The sequence below is a fragment of the Xyrauchen texanus genome, chromosome 36 (genome assembly GCF_025860055.1).
Source record: "Xyrauchen texanus isolate HMW12.3.18 chromosome 36, RBS_HiC_50CHRs, whole genome shotgun sequence".
In the NCBI taxonomy this organism is placed as follows: Eukaryota; Metazoa; Chordata; class Actinopteri; order Cypriniformes; family Catostomidae; genus Xyrauchen; species Xyrauchen texanus.
In genome coordinates, this window is record NC_068311.1 from 6,652,974 (window position 1) to 6,675,152 (window position 22,179).

The window sequence follows — 22,179 nt, forward strand, 5'->3', positions numbered from 1 at the left end:
CAAGTTTCATAAATGATATGATTTATCCTTGTCCTTTTCTTTTTTTTCTGTGTATATAACTTCATATTTTGATGTCTGCAAATCCATAATATTGTTTTCTGTTGTTATGATTGTTCATTGTAAAAGATACAGCCATGCTTCATTTCCCTGATCGTTTATGTATGTATACATCTGCAATAAAAAAAATAAAAAATCTATAGCTGACTCTTCACATATCTAGAGAGTTGCGAAACTTGCGAATGAAGTCGATAACCATGCATCAAATAACTATGTTTCATTTAGAATAGAGGTGCTTATTGATGGTTTAGGAGAGCTGTATGCCGGTATGAATGTCGTAGCACATCCTGGATTGTTAAACTCTCTGCAAAACGTTTCCACGCACATTCAAAATCTGTGCGAGTCAGAGTGTGCTAAGGTGGGACGTCATCTGCTTCCGATAAGTACTATTGAGCTCTCATCCAATGAGGCACTGGAGCTCCGCAAGGACCGCCTCCCTCATTTCCATGTTGCACACAGAAAAGTAAAAATAAATACATGTATAAATAAATAAATATATATGGGAATATATAAATATGGAAATAAATATATGTGGGAATAAATAAATATAAAAAATAAATTAACACATAAATAAAAAAAATATGCAAAATAAATGAATAAATAATTAAAAGTTAAAAAGAATAAAAATAAAGTTAAAAATAAATATAGAAAATAATAAAGGAATAAAGTCATACAATAATAAATTCAGGAATACATTTAATTAAAAACTAATTATATTTGTTTTATCAAGACATTTATTCCTTTATTTATTTTTTTATTATTACATTTATTCATTTATTATTTATGCAGGTTTGGGCCTCCATATGTGAATTTGGGATTATGCTATTTGTTTAGACCGACCAATGGCAGTGTTTAAGAAACTTTGTTTTTGAAACTTTTGGAATTCTGTTTGGTGAAGCTTGTGGTTCAGAAATGACACACCGTATCTTTAAAGGTGTTGTAAGCTATTTTTATCATGGAAAAGTTTGCAAAAATTGTTCCTACTCCATTAAAGATATTAAAGAAATAAGTGTCCTGAGATATCTCATCAGTCTCTGTGACAGCTGTAGAATTTGTAAACAGCAAACAAAAAAAGTGTGCTTTTCCCTGTCAATCATTTTGCTCTTTCTCATTTGAAGCGGATAATTGAGGCTAAGATTCATAATGTTTGTCAGTTGTGTGTGCGATTGTGCCACTGTTGAATTTGACAGCAACAGAAAAAATGCTGATGTTTTGCTCGGTTTTTGTCTCAAAACAATCTTTAGAAGGTGTGTTTTTTTAATGAGGGGGCGTGGCTAATTCAACAGATCAGTCACGTGAAAGCTTCAGAGCGCTAAAATAGCTTACAGCACCTTTAAGACTACCTTTTCATTGGTGACTTGATTTTTCCATTTTCTGAAGAAATGTAAGTGGTGTTCACCCATGCAAAACTCGCTGCCACAATGGTATGATGTTTTCAGTTGTTACTAGGGCATTGCAGTGCGGTTGCTGAGGTGTTCTGTGTAGTTTTTAGCTCATTGCTATACCGTTACTGGTGTGTTCTGTTTTGTTGCTTACTTCCCCAAGTAAAAAGAGTCCACCCAATTCTGATTCCTAGTTAAGGCTCAGGTCCCAATGCAAGTCTATGTGATTTTCACCTGATTTTCATCTTAGGTCTGATCACTTAGAAATGTATTGGGATACTATCACTTCAAAGACGTCAATGAATTACAGACTGAATTAATCTCTTTTACTCAGGGGCTTCCTATTTTATTGTCTAATTTGTCAAAATTCAGCCTATCCAATCACTGTTCCAGTTTTTAGCCATGTTTCCATTTTTACCCAAGCAAAACATTCTTCTCTAAGGGTTTTATAAACCAATCACCAAGGATTAGCAACTGAGTTTGTATGATTTCAGCCAAGCCACTTGTACAGATACACCATTCACCTAAATGATGCGCCATTTAACTGGTAATGTCCGCTCTTGGCACAAGGTGCAGGAAAGCTTTTTACCAATGAGACAGGTACAAATCACACGGTGATAAGAAATGCTTCTCCTCTGACCCTCACCTCTACAGAAAACCAATCGAACATTACTTTGCGCAGCACTTTAGAAATTGCCTTGTAATTGTGTTTGTTTAAAAAAACGTTGATTTCAGCGCCATATTTTCATTTTTCTCTTCTCTGGGACAGGGCCATTATTGAAACAGGCTTGAGTGGACTGAGGTTGTTATAGACAAGTACAGAGGGAATAAATGGAACGTTTAACGGAAGTAACTTACAGCTGAAATGCTCTAAACAAAGTATGTAATTCAGCAAGAAAAAACATCTGATGTAAAGTATGTTTCCAAGTTCACAGGTATGTTTAGTAGTGTGACAATAAAGTAATTTGATTTGATTTGATAGTGATGGGAAGATCGGATCATTTTACTGACTTGGATTTTTGAGTCTCTTTCAGCAAAATTAACAAATCATTATTCAAGTAATTTTGTTCATTTCATTCCAGCAGAATTCAATTTAAATGTAAAACTTTCAAAAGCCAAATCCCCCCAAAACATCTACTTACAGTGCATAGCTTATACGGATGTCACTTGACAAAAGAACAAACGACTTGGACAAGAAGACTCGAGAGGTGAACTAATAATTTTGGTTTCCTGTGTGAGCAATGCATAGTGTATACAGCTGTCATGTGTCAAAAGAACGAACGACTCGGACCAACAGAGGTTGTGCAATGCGCATGCGCGGTTCAAACTTTACAAATCGTTCATGAACGACCCATCACTAATATTTAGAAAGATCTATAGATTGATAGAACAACAATAGATACATACATACAATAGACAGAAAGACAGAATGATAGACAAATAGAATGATAGACAGCACAATCAATATATAGATATTTGATAGTTAGAACGATAGACATAAAGACAGATTAACAGACAGAATGACAGAACAAACGACAGATAGACCGAAAGAACAAACAAAATACTGAAGTCAACTGACAGAATTACTGACAAAATGACTGACAGACAGACTGTCTAACAGACAGACCGACTGACCAACAGAACAACAGACAGATAGATAAAACGATAGACACACAGGATGGACAGACAGAGCGACAGACAGACATAAAAACAGACAGACAGACAGAACGACAGACAGAAAAAACGTCAGACAAACAGACAGAAAGACAGATGGAAAGATAGATGACAGAATGACAGACAGACAGACAGCATGACAGACAGATACACAGACAGAACAACAGAACAAATGACAGACAGACAGACCAACAGAGAGACATACAGAACGAACGAATGAACGACAGACTTCGACCAGCAGAATGAGCAACAAAAGGACACGATAGACAGACGGACATTCTGACAGATCGACTGACGGACGGACAGATCGACCGACGGACGGACAGTATGACGGACCGACAGATCGACCGACGGACGGACAAAATGACAGACGGACAGTATGATGGACGGACAGATCGACCGACGGACGGACAGTATGACAGACGGACGGACAAACGACAAACGGACAGTATGACGGACGGACGGACAAAACGACGGACGGACAAAACGACGGACAGACAAAACGACGGACGGAGGGACAGATGGACAGACAGATAGATCTAGTCTACAACTATGACATTTCACTACCAGTTGCATTGCAGTACATCTGAGCTTGACAAGTGGTTAGAGAACGCATCCCATCATGCTCTGCCCACTGTTCATTTTGAGGCTGTAGCATCTGTTTAAAGCTCAGCAGCAGTTTCTCAGCTTCGCATCATGTAGAATGAATTGGACTATAGACAGGATACACCCAACGCTGTTCCAGCTATGTTCATTAATGTTGCTATATCGGGCACCAGCTATCAAAGCAGCCGCACTGTGAGCAAAAGGCATCTCTGCACGCCCGCTCAGGACAGAAATTACAGCCACCCCGACACCAGAAAAGAACATTAAATCCGGAGAGATACACACCACCAGACCAAGCAGATAAGTAAATTGTTTCTGGAGCAGCAGGCAAATGAAAAGGGGGAAAAGGAGATGAGAAGGAGGGTAAAGTAAACAAGCGTGGAGAGGGAATCATAACGGAGCAGAGTTGTTTGTGAAGAAATTAAGGGGGAAATGGTTGAATAACAGGATTATTTGGGGAGGTATCATCCTGGAAGATGGGAATCAGGGAGGGAAAGGCTGGGAATCAAGATAACATCAGTGAATTTTGAGGGCCACAGCAAGAGCTTGTTTCAGAAGACGGTCATGATAAATTGCAGGAATGAACCACGTTCTGGATGAAATGTGCAATATGCTGCGATCTATGAGAAATCTGATGACACGTTTGTTTAAGTTTCCTAAGAGAAAATTTTAAAGCGAAATATTTTTTTAAATACTACTGTATGTATGAGGTTAATGATCAATTATGATAATTAATAATGAAATAAAATTGACCCTATTACTTTCTTAAAATGCATCTTATTGAGCATGATTTATTGGACCACGTTAAACTAAATTTTGTCTTGACATTGGAGTATCAACTACTTTAACTTTTAGACATTTTTAAGTTTGTCTAAGGGAAACAATCATATTTTACGTGCTTAATTTTTCTTGGCCACAGAGGAAAGAAATATATTGTAGCTGGCCCACAAATGATGTCGCAAATCCTTCTTAATTTCCCTATTACAAATCCCTTCCAACCACCTGCCTTCATTCTGCTATGCACTGCCCACTTTTCAAATCCTGATGGGTTTGTTGAAGTTCCACCCTTTATTTTTTTCTTGTTAAATATCCCATTTCACTTGGAAATAAGTCCCTTTATGAAAGTAAAATGGGTTGCCAAAGGCATATCATGTTGACTTTAAAGGAGACCGATTATGCCCACTTTTACAAGATGTAATATAAGTCTCAGGTGTCCCCAGAATGCGTCTGTGAAATTTCAGCTCAAAATACCCCACGGATCATTTATTATACCATGTTTTAAATGACTCTTTTTGAGTGGAATCAAAAACACGCTGTTTTCATGTGTGTCTCTTTAAATGCAAATGAGCTGCTGCTCCCCGCCCCCACATAGCTCTGGTTTCCGAGAATACAATCAGAGACAATGGTATCTTTAGCTGCATTAGATGTGGAATCAGCTAACAAGCACATTCAGAAAGGCGATTTGCGAACATTCACAAAATATAAAGTGTGATACTTACATCTTCAGGATATAAAGCTGGAACACGAACAGTTGGTACTGATCCATGCTTGAGAATAAAAAAAATTGAAAATCCTGCTTTATATTGACACTCATTCACACAGCAGTCTGGTGTAAAATGATTTGCCCAAACATACACACATTTTTGTATGTTTTGGGGCACATTTGCATCAAAAACAAAACTTGTCCGCTGCGTCTTCAGTGGCTATGATGCCGGGAGTACATGAAGACTCTTGTGTTCACTTTAATGAACGCTTATGATGCTTACGAAGCTCAGACATTATTCTTCTCACTGTATCTGCTCCAGTGTGTAAAAAAATGGCAAACTGTGTGTAGATCACTCAGGGGAGGGTCTATGATAATAGGGTGGTGTCCGTCACCAGTCATGGGCGAGGCCTGCTCTATTGTGACATCACTTTAGAGCACAAACGAAAACCATTCATTTTGACATTGTTTTTGATGAATAGAAATATAAGAAAGAGGAGTGGGTGGACATTTAACATTGTAGGGTAGTTGTGTACACACCCTGCCGACTCACATTTATGTACAAAAGTGAATTTTGCAAAATAGGTCCCCTTTAAATGATTTTAAAAAGACTATAATGTTGACACATAAATGCACAAAAGTCTTGTCCTCTTAGTAATTACGCATGTTTTTACACTAACTTTTTGCATCAATTCACACACCCATGATAAGTGGTGGTGGCGTAGTGGGCTAAAGCACACAACTGGTAATCAGAAGGTCGCTGGTTCAATCCCCACAGCCACCACCATTGTGTCCTTGAGCAAGGCACTTAACTACAGGTTGCTCTGGGGATTTGTCCCTGTAATAAGTGCACTGTAAGTCGCTTTGGATAAAAGCGTCTGCCAAATGCATGAATGTAAATGATAAAAGCAAACTTTTTAGGATAGCAGTTGTTTTTGACTGATGTCTGTTGATAATCTTGTTCGAATTGCCCTTTCCATTTAAAATGATCATTATTCAGCTGAAGTGGAGAATTAACTAAACATGAAATAGTGTCAATTACACAAACAGACAGCTCATCAAATGTCAGAAAAGACAGATAAGACCAGAACCACATGGTAAAAATCACATAAGCCTGTATAGCAAACTACAGAATATAAAAGCCATCTTGACAGAATATCAGAGGGTGATGTGGTAAATAAAGAGTTGTGGAAGTAGAGGTGCACGTCTTATTATTGCCTACAAATATAATTGTGCACTTGCACAAAGTTGTAATGCAATTACAAGGCTTATATGTCTGTTCCATGTAGCTCTGAATCAGCACTTGGGAATAGAAGCACATAATAGGATGTTCATGCACTCTTACCTACAACCAAAGGCCCCTCCAACAGCTCTGATTGGACAAACTGCAACAAGGTGAAAAGGACGAGGGGTGTGGCTCCTGACCATGTGATCTGCATGATTCTTATAGACCTGCCATCCCTGAATGTATCCGAGATTAATCTGGACAAAAAGAAAAAGTAAATAAATAAAATAAATAAATGTTGAGTCACTTTTAAAGGCATTATAAAATAGCTGATATACACATCCATAAATAGTAAATTAGTGAAGGATAGTGAACTTTATTACTTTGTTTGGATTAATAATAATATGCACATGATCGAATAAATATAACATAACGCTACTGTAAGATTAATGAATCAATCTTCAAAACTTCCCTACAAAGTCAAAACACCAACAAAGAAATATAAAAAATAGTAATATAATGTAAATAACATATATAGAATTCATAATTTAATCTGTCTGTCAATAGATAAATGCCAATAATACATTTCTAAAAAATAGTCACCTGTTTGCATTTATGGTCTTTTATTAACAAACACACACGTTTTCAATGACAGCTCTACTTTCCAACACACTTCCTAATTCTCTTTGACAATAATGGCTTGTTTGGAGTATACACTGCAGCTTGTTGACTGAAAAGCTTTCTTCTCTTCTTATCGTTGTGCGCACAATAAACATTCTTCCTGTCTTCATTTAAAGGGTTTCCTGTACACAGAGTTGAAACTGCTGCTGAAAGCTCTGCTATCTGATTAGACCACTGGACTGTGTCATTGTCACACTCATACCTTATCATCCTTCATTTCCTTTGTGTTCTGGCAGCCTGATAGAATTATTGTGGCTAACAATTGTATAATTTGCATGGAATGATGAGAGCTGCATTCACCACTATCTGGATGGTCGAGGGCAAGTTGCATTTATTTTTCATTCTTGGCTATTTTTTATTTCATTTCACTCGTTAACAAAACAAGCACAATTAATAAATAATAAACTAAACGTATCGGTTACCTAACGTAACCTCGGTTCTCTCTAGATGAGTGACGAATATTGCGTAAGCTAGCTTACGCTACGGGAAAGATTCATCTTTTCTGAGATATTGAAGCCAAAAAATTATCCTTAATTTTTGTATCCATTGTCAACGCAGTGCGGCAGCTGCAGACCTTGAGCGGGCTAGCTAGCGAGCTCATAGGTTGCTCTGCGGCAACTGCTGCAGCCTATAGACGAGCTTGGGCGAACTCGCATCCAATGAGAGGCGTCCGCGCACTCACTGCATCAAAGCCCGCCAAAATGGGCGTGACTTGAGTGCATAAGCGTAGTTCGTAGGCTGGAACCCTGGTTTTCATTGACTGAAGCGAAAAGTCGCTGGTGGCGCGAGCACGGCCGGCTACGCAATACTCGTTCCCTCATCTAGAGAGAACCGAGGTTACGTTAGGTAACCGATACGTTCTCTTACGAGAGGTTCTCTCGTATTGCGTAAGCTAGCTTACGCTACGGGAACCCTTTGTCAACGCCGTGCGCGCCAAGCATCCACTGTAAGAGCCCCAGAGAATTAAGGGGGGACCCGTGGGAGCCCTTATGAGTGGGGAAATAATATTTGGCCAGCAAGAATGCGGGTCATTGATTGTGTAATACATAAGCACATAGTGGGAAGGGAACGACAGAGCGGCGGTGCCGGTCTGTGTGGAATGTGTCCCATCATTGCAGCTCACCAGGGGAGCTGTAGCGTATTAAACCGCTAGTAGTTTTGCCTGCAGAGCGGGCACTTCCATATTGTAAAATCTGACAAAGGTGGAGGGGGAAGTCCATCCCGCTGCCACACATATGTTGTGAATGGAAATCCCGCTGGACCATGCCCACGAGGATGCCATGCCTCTAGTGGAGTGAGCCCTAATGCCCAACGGGCATGGCAGGTCTTTTGACGCGTATGCAGCAGCAATAGCGTCCACTATCCATCTAGATAGTTTCTGTTTCGAGGCGGCGAGACCTTTGGCCGAAAAGCTGCTCAGAGCGTCTGAAAGCGGCGGAGCGCGCAGTATACAATCTCAGTGCTCTGACCGGGCAAAGGAGATTGGCGTCGCGTTCGCTATCGGGTGCTGGCAGCGCCGATAGGGAAATGACCTGTGCTCTGAAAGGAGTACCGATCACCTTGGGAACATAGCCGTGTCTAGGCTTTAAAATGACCTTGGAGTCACTTGGTCCAAACTCAAGACACGCAGCGCTGACAGACAGCGCGTGAAGGTCTCCCACACGTTTGACTGATGACAGGGCAGTCAGAAAAACGGTTTTGAGTGAAAGGTATTTCAAATCCACGGATTGAAGTGGTTCGAAAGGGGGCTTTCATAGTTTCGAGAACTATAGAAAGATCCCAGATAGGAACCGATGGAGGCGCGGGGTTCATCCTTCTAGCTCCCCTGAGGAAGCGGATGACCAGCTCGTTTTTACCCCATGACTGGCCGTGCAGGGGTTCAGCGAACGCCGCAACGGCCGCCACATACACTTTGAGCGTGGATGGGGATCTGCCCTTATCCAGCAGCTCTTGTAGAAATACGAGCAGCGACGACACCCCACATGTGTGGGGTGTCGCGGGTCCAGGTCTCTGTCGGTGCACCATTTTGAGAACACAGACCATTTTGACGCATAGAGTCTTCTCGTGGAAGGGGCTCTAGCGTGTATGATGGTGTTTATTACTCCTTCTGGCAAAGCGACGGGTAGTCGTTGATCACCCAGCGCTCTGGGTGGGGATGCCAGATTGTGCCGCGAGCTTGAGAGAGGAGATCTGCTCTCACTGGGATGGGCCACGGCGCTGTCAGTGACAGCTGCGTAAGCTCCGGGAACCATGTCTGATTCTCCCAACGCGGGGCTATGAGGAGCACCGAGTGACGCGTTTCCCTGATCCTCTGCATTACCTGTGGCAATAGCGAGACGGGAGGGAAGGCGTAAAGTGGGCGTCTGGGCCAGTCCTGGGCCAGCGGCGTCCTCGCTTCGAGAAAAATATTGGGCAGTGAGAGTTCTCTTTGGACGCAAAGAGGTCTATCTCTGCTCTGCCGAATAGGTGCCATAACGTCTGGACTGTTTGAGCGTGCAGGGACCATTCCCCTGGGGGAATATTGTCTCTGGACAGTCTGTCCGGGCCGTCGTTCAGGTGGCCTGGCACGTGCGTCGCCCTCAGCGAGCGCAGGTGGCACTGGGACCAACTCAGTATGCGTTGACGGTTTAGGTAGGATACCACAGATCTGTTGTCCGAACGGACCAGGACGTGGTGACCCTGAATGACTGGGAGAAAGCGCACGAGCGCGTACTCGACCGCTATCATTTCCAGACAATTTATGTGAAGGAGCTTTTCCTGAACTGACCATAGGCCGAAAACCGGGAGAGCCCTCGCAGACCGCGCCCCAACCCGTGTTGGACGCGTCTGTCGAGATGACTTTTCGGCGAGATACAGCTCCCATTGTCACTCCACGCTGATACCATTTTCGGCCACTGTCCAGGGCTGCAGAGCTGAAATACAGGTCTGAGTCACCTTGATGGGCTGGCGGCCTGTGGCCCAAGCCCGGCGAGACACGCGGGTGTTTAGCCAATGCTGAAGCGGGCGCATGTGCAGTAAACCCAGCTGACGTACTGCAGCGGCTGAGGCCATTTAACCTAGCACTCTCTGGAATTTCTTCAGAGGCGTGAGACTGTTCATCTGAAAAGATGCGGCTAGTCGCTGAACACGGCGCGCGCGCTGTGTAGATAAGCGAGCCATCATTGCCACGGAGTCTAGTTCTATTCCAAGGAAGGAAATTGTCTGACTGGGCTGTAGTGAGCTCTTGGTCCAATTGACTGCAAGACCCAAACTGTTCAGATAGCTGAGGAGAACTGCTCTGTGAGACAAAAGCTCCATATGTGACTGTGCCATAATCAGCCAGTCGTCCAAATAGTTCAAAATTCGCAAACCCTGACTCCGCGAGGAGTGCGGCGCCGCATCCATGCACTTCGTGAAAGTACGAGGTGCTAAGGACAGGCCGAACAGAAGGACGGTGTATTGATAAACCTGGCCGTCGGCGAATCTCAAGAATGGCCTGTGACGGGGATTTATCTGAATCTGAAAGTATGCATCTTTCAGATCGAGAGAAATAAACCAGTCCCCTGGCGCACATGCGCGAGGAGTTTCCTGATTGTAAGCATTTTGAGCGGTCTTTTTGCAAGCACCTTGTTCAAAACCCTGAGATCTAATATGGGTCTGAGGCCGCCGTCTTTTTGGGAACAAGAAAATAATGGCTGTAAAGCCCCGACTACGCTCAGAGAGGGTGGCACTTTCTCTATGGCCCTTTTGCACAGAAGGCTTGCTATTTCTGAGCGAAGCATGCACGCTGCTTCCGTGTTCACAGTGGTTTCGAGCAGCTCTGAAGCGAGGAGGCGGCGATCGAACTGTAACAAATAGCCCTGTTGTATTGTGCTTAACACCCACTTGGATATCCCTGGAATAGCTTCCCACGCTTTGAAGCGTAGCAGCTAGAGGGTGAATGGCCAATTCAGCTCTGATTGCCGCACACAGAGCTGAACAAAATGTGTGAGTGCGTTTAGTGTGTTTATGCATGATTGCTCGCAGACAGCATGAACAGGCTGTTTTGTGAGTGACTTCCGATTGGAATGAATGGGGAAAGAGTCACATCTGTTACATGATGCGTAAGCATAGTCATGGGCACGGGACTTACACACAGAGGAATGTTTGCTGGCCGTGTAACAGAGCGGGCAGAGAATGGAGCGCGCACGTATTCGTGAGCGCATTTATTGACTCTAGCGCTCGAGCGGTTCAGTAACCGCTTTATGTGAGCGTGCTCTGGTGGGGACCACGAGACATGCAGTGCTTGTGTGTAGAGGTGAACACTGGATTGTGGGCACATTTTCTACACATAGGGCTGGTCGTGTGACAGAGCGGCCAGAGAATGGTAGCGCCTGCGCATTTGTGGCGCCTTCATTGACTCTGGCCTTCGAGTGGTTCGTAACCGCTTTATGAGGCGTGCTCTGATAGGGAGCACGGGATGTGTTATGCTTGTGTGTAGGGGTGAACACTGGGTTGTGGGCACATTTTCTACACATAAGACATGTTTGCTCTTTACAAGATTTATTTGGATTGCCGTGAAAGCGGCATTTGAGTGCAGAGCAAGCGGGCAGTGTCACCGGCTTGTTGGCTGCTAAATTCACCACTGCAGTAGCCTGAGAGAAGGGGACTGACAGGGGCTAAGCTTTGGCGGTGGTCCGGCCGGCGGGACTGAGCCGTCGTTTGTTCAACACAGTTAGGAAGACTTCGACTGCTTTCGGGTTTCAGCGTTACCTTAGATCAAGGCCCGCGAGGCGGCGGTCTGCGGCGGCTGTCTGAGCCTGATCGAGGCGGCCGCCCTGTCACGCTGAGAAGTCTGAGTTTGTTGAACTGGGCCCTGTGAAGAGGCTCATGCAGGAGGCTGATCACGTCAGCGGCCTGCAGAGGAGCTAGCGCGACAGCGGCAGGAAGAGGTTCATGGCTTGGGTGGCTTTCTGGACTTCTGAGAAGCGGTCAACAATGCCACTCACCGTGAGCCGAAGAGACCGGTCGGAGAGAGCGGTGCGTTGAGGAACGTGGAGCGCTCTGCTTCTCCCATGTCGGCTAGTGTTAGCCACAAGTGTCTCTCGGTCACAGTCAGCGAGGCCATGCACTTCCCTAGAGCTTTGGCTGCAGCTTTGGTAGCGCAAGGGCGAGGTCTGTCGCGCCGTAGATCAGTAACAGCCTCTGGGTGCCTGCCTTTCTGATCCCAATCCCGAAGAAGGTCTGCTTGTAGGATCTGTAAAACGGCCATTGAGTGCAGAGCAGATGCGCTTGGCCGGCGGCGGAATAGGCGCGGCCAACATAGGCGGAAGTCGCTCTGCAGGCCTTAGACGGGAGCACAGGCTTGGAGCGCCATCTCGCGGAGGGCGGACAAAGGTGTGCTGCTACCGAGTCCTCGACCGGGGGATGGAGGAGTAGCCTCTCTCAGTGGCGCCGTCCACCCGGCGTGAGAGGTGGAGACATGGGAGCGGGACCTGGCTGAAAAAGGAGCGTTCCATGACTTTGCAAGCTCCGTGTGTAATTCCGGCAGGAAGGGAGCGGCCGGGCCGCTGGTGTAGAGCGGCGATGGCTTTGAAGAAAGCAGCCGTCGAGTCTGTTGGGTGCCTGCTCAGGGGCGGTGACCACTCGAGCCCGAGGCGGTCGACGGCCTGTGTAAGGAGGCGTGTTAACTCCCCTTCGACTCGGCGCGGGTCCTGCTGGATTCCTGGGCCGAGGAGGAGGCTTGGGAGCCTGACCACTCCTCGCTGTCCGAAGCCATGATGGAACAGCGGCCCTTATCCTCCGCCTCGTCATCCGAGATGGCAGCAGTCGCGGCCGCAACTCGCGGCGTCCGGGGCGGGGAGGGTGAGCGATGCTTTCGAGGGAGAGGCTCGGCGAGGCAGTCGCTTCAACCACAGTTTCCGGCAGCCTTTGTGAGCGGCGCTTCTTCCTGCGCGGCTGAAGGTAAGGCGGCGGCGGTTTCTGCTTTGAGCGCTCGAGTCGAGCCCGCAGGGTCGACATCGGTAGCTCCTCGCAGAAATCGCATCCGCCCTCAGTGAGGGCGAGCTCTGCGTGCCCCAGTCCCAGGCAGAGAGCGCAGATAATGTGGCGGTCTCCTGTGCTGAGAAGGGCGCAACATGAGGCGCAAGTGGAGCGAGGCATCTTGAAAAAGACGCTCGTACTCTTTTGTGAATAGTTCGTGCGAACTAGCTTGCTAAATAAAAGGATACGTCGTCGGATGGCGTAGCTCGCAGGATGGCTGAAGGTGGCTGAGACGGCCGGCTTCTTCTAGCGCTGTCCACGCTTGCTTGATGCCCCTCGAACGGCGACGCGGCTTCCAGGTCAGCGATGCGAAGAGCTTCGCTGAAGAGATGAAAATCAGGGTTCCAGCCTACGAACTACGCTTATATGCACTCAAGTCACGCCCATTTTGGCGGGCTTTGATGCAGTGAGCGCGCGGACGCCTCTCATTGGATGCAAGTTCGTCCAAGCTCGTCTATAGGCTGCAGCAGTTGCCGCAGAGCAACCTATGAGCTCGCTAGCTAGCCCGCTCAAGGTCTGCAGCTGCCGCACTGCGTTGGACAATTGATACAAAAATTAAGGATCATTTTTTGGCTTCAATATCTCAGAAAAGATTAATCTTTCCCGTAGCGTAAGCTAGCTTACGCAATACGAGAGAACCTCTCGTAAGAGAACAAATAATTTTCTTCATCAGTTTTTTTGACTTGTTTTCCCAGTAAGTATATCTAAAAACATAAAAAGTAAAATTGTGCAAGATATTAAGAATTGTTTTCAAAAAATTATATTTTCATTTAAGTTTATTTTCATTTCCAACAGTTTTTTTTTTTTTTGTCTCGTTTTAAGTATAAATAATGAAAAAAGGGAGGTTTATGTTGGAAAAAAAAAAAAAAAATGGACAATGTGGTAAGAAAAATACATTTAACAAAAAATTTTTTTTTTTTCTCAAGTAACTTTACCTTGTTTTAAAGGATTAGTTCACCCATAAATTTAAGTTCTATCATCATTTACTCACCATGGAACACAAGAAAATAGATATATTTTTGGGGGATTTTCTCCCCCTTTCCTCCCCAATTTGGAATGCCCAATTCCTAATGCGCACTAGGTCCTCGTGGTGGCGTAGTGACTCACCTCAATCAGAGTGGCGGAGGACGATTCTCAGTTGCCTCTGCATCGAAGACCATCAATCCGCACATCTTATCACGTGGTTTGTTGTGCGCGTTACTGTGGAGACCTAGAGCACGTGGAAGCTCAAGCTATTCTCCACGGAATCCACGCACAACTCACCATGTGTCCCACCGAGAGCGAGAACCACAATAATGTGACCACGAGGAGGGTAACCCAACGTGACTCTACCCACCCTAGCAACCAGGCCAACTGGTTGCTAAGGAAGACACTCAGTACACCCTGGATTCAAACTTGTGACTCCTGGTGTGGTAGTCAGCAAAAAAAATATTTAAAAAAATTTTATTTTTTAAATGCTATTTGAAATAAACGCTGCTATTTTTTTTTTTTTCATAATATGAAAGTGAATGTTAACTGATGCTGTCAGTCCCTAACATTCCGCTAAACAAGAAAGAAAATAAAGTTATAAAAGGGCAACATGTGGGTGAGTAGAAGATTTTTTTATTATTATTATTATTATGTATTTCTTTATTTTTTTTTAGGTGAACTATAACCAGTTTAGATATTTGTCCTTGAAAACAAGAGAAACACGCTGGAAGATTATTTGCAGTCATAGCTTTCCCTCATTCATAAAACACTCAGGTCTGTTTCCACCTAGTATTCGATGCTGGACTGGGTAGGGCTGGATTGAATTCTTTCAAATAATAGTGTCAGATAGGCAGCCAAAAGCGTCTTTCACAAGCGATCAGATAAACACCCAATTACCAGCGGTGAGATGCCACTGTCGGCAGGGCCAAGGAGGTGTGCAAGATGGCCTCCTCACCTGACACTCTACTACGGCAATGGATTCAGCCTTGGAAGACAGCTGAGAGTAATTATTCAATTCTTTTGATTAATGAATGAACCCATTTAAGATAATGGAAGATTTGTGTATGGAACCTGTGCAATGCACACAGATGCACACAATCAGTACCCAACAGACCAAAGTCTAAAATAAAATCGATTTTTATCTCTGCAAACGCATATTTAAATGTTTATAGGCATTGAATTTATGTACATGTATGCAACAATGTACAAAAGTAGAGGTAAAATATTTGGTGTAGGTCGAGAATCAAGAGTTCAAGGGATTTTCAGGCACGAAAAATTCATGGAAATTTCTATAGTGAATTTTAGGGATGCGCCGAAATTTCTTTTGGGCTGAAAATGGCATAAATAGCTATTTTCTGTTTTTCGTCTGGAAGAGAAATAGGCAGAAAATAATGGCTGAAAATTTTTACAGAAACTGTTACTTCAAAATCGGGTAACAGAAACACTCACTCACACGTAGTAAAAGCATTGTGCATGTTGCACATTAAAGTCCACATCCCCAGAAGTGAAGTGATCGCTCTCTTGGTTATCAGCACATTAATGAAGAGTGTTTTCCCGTGCTCCAATATTGTGTGTTATTGTTTGTCATAGCCATTACTGTCAAGCTCCAATATGACATCAAAGCATAAAGGCACCATTTAAGTAGTCCATCTGACTCATCCATTATATTCAAGGTCTCTTGAAGGCATACAATATTTTGGTGAATTGCAACGGATGCGACTAATAAGAAAATATATCATTTGCATGTGCAGCGCGCTTTTAGTAAATGACTGCAGCTTTGTTGTTGACACACTCATAGGATGCACACTGTTCCACCAAAATAAAAGCCAGAGGGATTAAAAAATTTAGAAATTATGACTGAAATTATCCTTATTATCAAATTACAATAATTAAATAAATTGACTGAGTAATGTGATATCCTATCACAACTTAAATGAACACAAAAGAGATTCACTATAGAATCCATTCCACATTCTATGTGCCAATAGAACTGGCTTTATGTTTAGTGAAGATTTTAACTGGTTAATTTTGTATTTCGAGAGAGTAGTTAAAAATAAAGATGTTCTTAATGGGCTACAGATTTTTTTATGTAATTCTTCTCTGTCTAGTCTATTTTATAATGAAATGTGTAGTTACAGAACAAGTGATTACGGTGTACCCTTAATAAAAACATTTTGAATTATTACAAACAATGTAGTCTTCATTTGGAGTTTCTGGCCCAGTGTGTCCAGAATTTTCAGTTTCGGCCAAGAATTTTTATATCGGCGTATCACTAATGAAATTGCATTTTTCTAGTTATGCCAAGTTCTAAAATATTTAATTGGCTAGAAATTGCACTATGTGAGTATAATCACAAAATAAATCTGAAATGTGTCATCACAGTCTATGAAAAGTGTCTATATAGACCGCAATTTTGGCATCCCAACAACATTGGTTCAACCAATAGCTTGGATTTGGGGGTGGGATTATTTGTTTGTTCAGCCAATTGGAGATGGGCAGAGTTTTTGAAAATGTTACAAATTTAGCGATGCCAGTGGTACAGTGGCATTACTTTATACAGTATGTATTTGGGTGATTTTACTCCAAAATCAAAAGAAACAAATAAGAAATTATATTTTACATATATAAAATAAAGCCTATTTTTAGGGTCATGAAAGTTTTTTACATTGTGACATTACTTTCATTACATTTTCATGACAGTAAACACACAATTTACCACCTAATTTTTATTACAACAATGCAAAAAAAAAAAAGAAAATGTGCTTAAATCTCCTGAAAATAATGTCACAATACCAAAAATAGTAATGGTGCTAAATTGTATGCTTACATTTTCTTTTTCTTTTCTTTTTTGGCATTGTTCTGCGCTTAAATATTACCTGGACATTTTCTTAACAGGTTTTGTGAGATTCATCCACAAGAGATATATTAGTACAGCAGAGCGCTACAAGAAATTCAAGTGTGTTTTTTTACAACAAGAGCAGACAAGATGAATGCTTCTCTTTTGGAGTTCACATCTGTTGTTTTGTCTTTTGGTGTTTCTTTGACTGTTGTAGCGGTGAACAACATGAACAAAGTCACCAACCACCCCAATCCTTCATGGCCTTTTTTGAGGTTTGGCAGACACTAACTAAACTGTAATTTCCTTTCCACACTGCTTTTATTTTGAACATGACACCATTTCCACAAGAATAGGTCTCCTCACATCTCTCAAGGGGCATCTGACATGTCAAAGGTGGGGGTATAGCAGGTAAATTATTGTGGGGAAAGTGTTCTGAGGGCTTTGAGAAATCAAATGCACTTCAAATTACCTCTGACAACACCCACTGTTCCTCTCAGTTTAATCTCTTGGCTTTCATCTTCCAATTTTTGCCTTTGGAGCTCCCTGGAACTCCGGCCCAGAGAGCCAGACACTACCAGAGCTAGGGAGGGGAAGGAAAGAGAGATAGAGAGACAGACAGAGAACAAAGAAAGAGATGGAAGAGACGGCTGGTATTGTGTCATAGATGAAGAACACAATGGATTGCAATTGTTGCCTCTAGAAAAAGCATCCTCTATTTCCTTTATGATCCAAACGGGATGGTGGAATAATGTTATTTACGAAGTGAAGCAGGGCAACAGATGCACAATATTGGTATTGTTATCTTTGTTCCAAGCCGACTTTTCCCCATAGACCACTGGCTTACTGAGAAGGTGGCTGGAGGTTCAATTAGCCTGTCCGAGAGCTTCTTCCTGGGGAATAATGCAATGCTCACACAGGAGCATGGCTGTGGAAGCCATAAAAAGCAAGAGTTTTATTGATTTCCTTCCAGTGTTTCCTACAGAATTCTATTTTACAAAGTTCTCTGTTAATTTCGGGTCAGATATGAATGAAATGTATGATGACTTGGGGCTCAGTGAGTGAATTGGATGTTTATTCAGTAACCGTCTGACTGATTCAATAATTAATTTATGAGTCTTTTTGACAAATGTATTAAAAGAATAGGCTCATAAGAATCACTGGTTCATGAATCTGACCACATTGGTCACACTGTATCTTTGTTTGTTTTTTGCTTGCAGCCAATGAAGAAAAAACAATAAAAAAGACATGTTGTCTTTGATTTATTTTGCCGTGCCTGGCCCTTTTAACAAAATACATTCAGTTCAGACTGCAAGCTCACAACTCGAATAAAATTAGCCTGATCTCATAAAAAATATGTGAATGTGACAACATTACATAAAATGAGCCAAAATGTAGGTATAGTAACATATAGTAGTAACGTATAGTAAATGAGACCAAGTTGTATAAAATGTGATTTCTTTGGCAATGGCGCTGTAGTCTCAGCAGTGGCACCAATGAATAGCAGTGCAGCAAACACTGGTACCTCTGTAAGCTTACGTATTCACTCCTTGTTCATGCTTTACATTTACATTGTGCTCTATCTGGACGATGCAGAAGCAGTCCCCTGGGACTATAGCCAAGAAAGCGAGTAAACACATATTCAGCCATTGTTCATGATTTTCAGGCCGTTCAGCAGAACCTCCAGTGCTGTATGCATTTCTAACATCAGTTTCACTCCACCATTCATTCATTTGTAAGCATTGTGTTTGGAATGGGTATATTTAAATCGTTTAATTGCATTTAATTTTGGAGCTGTGGCCTGTTTACAAGTGGGTGACCAGGACTTTGCAAAGTAAGTCATGTTCCTACCTCAGTTTTTTTTGGTAAACTACTTATTTACTCTTAATTGAGTCATAATATTTCTTAGTACTTCTACTTGTTCTCAAGTTAATTATTATTTCAGCAGCAGTACTTTTACTTAAGTAAAAAAAAATCTGTAATGCAATATATCATATTTATAAAAAATTTCAAAAACCAAATGGTCACATAAAAATGTGACCAAAATGATGAAAAACTATAATACAGTGAAAATATAATGTATAATTATTAAAATTTATATTTTCATAATGTACCTAGTTAGAAGGTCCCCTGTATAATTAACAGCATTAGCTGGGAGATAATTTCTTTCATATGTAAGCAAAGTGGACATTATAACTGAAATATACCCATATGAATCGATATCACATCGAAATTGGAATCAAAAGCTTGTGAATCGGAATTAAATCTGGAAATCTGTATCAATACTCAGCCCCATATATGATTTGGACGTTGTTTCTCTAAAATCTAGAGACTGTTGTGCGTGAAAATTCCAGGAGATCAGCAGTTACAGAAATACTCAAACCAACCCGTCTGGCACCAATTGTTCCAGGACCAACTAAAGATTTTGATCAAGGATCATATTTTACATGGCAAAATCATGGTGACCCTAGCAAATATAAATATTATATTATAAATATGTGCGGGGGAGAGAGACACATGACAGACATGTCCGTAAACGATCCTCTGCAGTCGACCTTTAGCCCTCACGGTGGCTTAATTAGCCTAATACGGGACCGGGTGTGTAGGATCACGACCCGGCCCCGCCCTCCGCCCTGCCACACACGCATTTAACGTTGAGCTACATGAAACCCAGAGCCCTAACATGGTGTAGCATTAGTGCAAAGTAAAATAAAACTTCTAACTTAATTTTCGAACTGCCGCTAGTCCAATTCACAAACTGCTCAACTTTTATTGCGCTGTGATTTAAGTTTGAAATAAATGTTTTCAAACTTTTGGGTTTTCAAGCTTGGCTAAAACATACATACCAGTTTTATACCAGCAATCTTGCAGCAAATGTGCCCCTCAAAAGCCTCATGAAATGTTAAATCGACTTGAGGTTGGGAATGGGTTGTAAGGCATTCAGAATTGAACTGAAAAATGCCTTTTAAATCCAAATTAAATTCCTGAATTTCATTGAATTCAAATTGGAGTAGCAAACAAATCTGTGTATCTTCAGTTCATTCCATTTCTGTTTCGAAAAAACAGGCGTTTTCTTTTTCATTTTTCTGCAAAAGAAAAGAAAAACATACAGAAATTGAATCATTTAAAAAAACAAAACGTAAAATTTTCATAAAATTCATTTTTAATTTACATAACTCTTCTCATCAAGAGTCACCAGCAGGGGGATTAAAGATAAGAGACCTAACTTCTTTTTGAAGTGGGGTAAGAGTATGTGACTTTTCAGATGATAAATAATAGTACAGAAAATATGGCATTTTGTTGAAAAACTGTTATCATGGTGATTTTAAGGGATATACAGTAAAGGGACTTTTATAGGGGAAGGAAAGCCCTATTCGGATGTGCTTTACCAAACACTGGCTGATGCATTTGGACTGATGCATGTTTTTCTCAAACATTGTTTGCTGTTTGTTTATTTAGCCATTAAAAAGATTGGAATCGATTGGAATATCTGGCAAGATTCAACAGAACTGGTGATGTTAGTGAGCCTGAAATCCTATATTACACTCTTGAATAAAAAATATGGACAATCCGTTCACATTATATTTGTCCCTCTTTCATGGTTAAATAAACACTCAACAGCATAAAATGCTTTATAAAAACATCAATCAGTCCAAACGCAACAGCCAGCATTATCTGCAGTTCATCTGAAGTTACAATTCCAAGATGGGCATCTTAAACAGAACATGTAAGTGATCTGTTTTGGTTCATTTTGTTGAATCAAAATGAATTACCTGTTTTTAAACAGGTAATCAAACACTCTCCTTATATTCCACTGGTTAGTCAAATAGATAGCTCCACCCTCAAACTCACACCACTGGTTTAACCAATGTTGTTGTGTCGGGCTGGTCATGATGCTCAAATAAACAGAGCAATGTTTTGATAGTGCCATAGTGTTTACACTTTTCAGGGAAATCAAATCTACAAATGGCTTAATAACAATTGTCTGAATGCATTTTAATATTACGCACTTCACCTTTAAAAATTACGTCAGCTTAAAATTAAAAATGTTGCCCAACCTCAGCAGGCAAGTGAGAAAGGACTAGAAAAGGAAAGATTGGAGACCAAGAAAGACGTTGCTTTTACTGCAGACAATCTCCTTAAATGACTGCTCAGCTGTTTTTGCAGAGTCAATGTCATGATTGTAATGGATGGGCCCTGTTTGGCTAGCTGCACGCAGCTCCGCCCTCGTAAAGATGACGGACAGGGCATAAACGCCCTGTGTTTACAGTGCATTAATATTTCTGCCACTTCATTACAATAAAAGTATTAACCTGCAGCTCTGCTTCGCAGAAACACCACACCATCTCATCATCTTAGTGTATATTACCTGCTGTCGGCCAGTGGGAGAGCACACACTAATCATGATGTGCACATAGACACACACACACACACACACACACACACACGTGCTATGCAAGAACATAAGCACACACGCACACACACACACACACACACACACACACATTCCTTTGCATTCCCAAGCATGCATTTCTCACGCTCTCCCAAGACCGTGCAAAAAAGATGAGTGAATGGCAATGTGCCATACATTTTGCAGCGCAACCTGACGTAGCGACGGGCCTCGCTTACAAAACCAAGGTTGGTGATTTCAACCAGGGTTCAGACCTGTGGAAATATTTTTTAACTTTTTGGTGGTGTTTGCTAAGGCTTGTACTTCGAGTGAGGGATCTGAACAAATTGCTAACCCAAATATAAAACTTTGGCATTTAACTCATCCCACACAGGTTATGCAACTGACTCATCACAAATTGCGCTATTACTGTACTAAGTAATGTGACTACAATTTTTGCTTGGTGAATGATAAAACAAGTGAAAAAGTCCTCTAGACTTCCACTGAATAAGGGACCCGATAGCCATATCCAAGTACCAGAATATCATAGAGACTTGGAAGTAGGCTCTTTTGACTTTGGACAGTAAACAACCACCTAGGAGTCAAAAGTGTATAGTGGTGGTGGTGTAGTGGTCTAAACCACAGTACTGGTAAACTGGTCATCAGAAGGTTGTTGGTTCAATCCCCACAGCACACCATTGTGGCCTTGAGCAAGGTACTTAACTCCAAGTTGCTCTGGGGGGATTGTCCCTGTAATAAGTGCACTGTAAGTTGCTTTGGATAAAAGCGTCTGCCAAATGTAAAATATGCATAATTATACATATGGTCCTAATAAAGTGTCTGATGTGGTCTTCTGCTGTTGTAGCACATCCTCAA

At 42.1% G+C, this 22,179-nt stretch overlaps 1 protein-coding gene across 1 annotated transcript in view; it reads right to left on the reverse strand.

Moving 5' to 3' along the window:
• The window catches only part of LOC127629895 (roundabout homolog 1-like), a 358,948-nt gene that overhangs the window by 311,749 nt on the left and 25,020 nt on the right, over nucleotides 1-22,179 (reverse strand). The window contains exon 2 of the mRNA XM_052107195.1: nucleotides 6,548-6,684. Within this exon, the coding sequence (XP_051963155.1) occupies nucleotides 6,548-6,641 (94 nt within the window). The 5' untranslated portion in view covers nucleotides 6,642-6,684. The remainder of the gene's footprint in view (nucleotides 1-6,547; nucleotides 6,685-22,179) is intronic.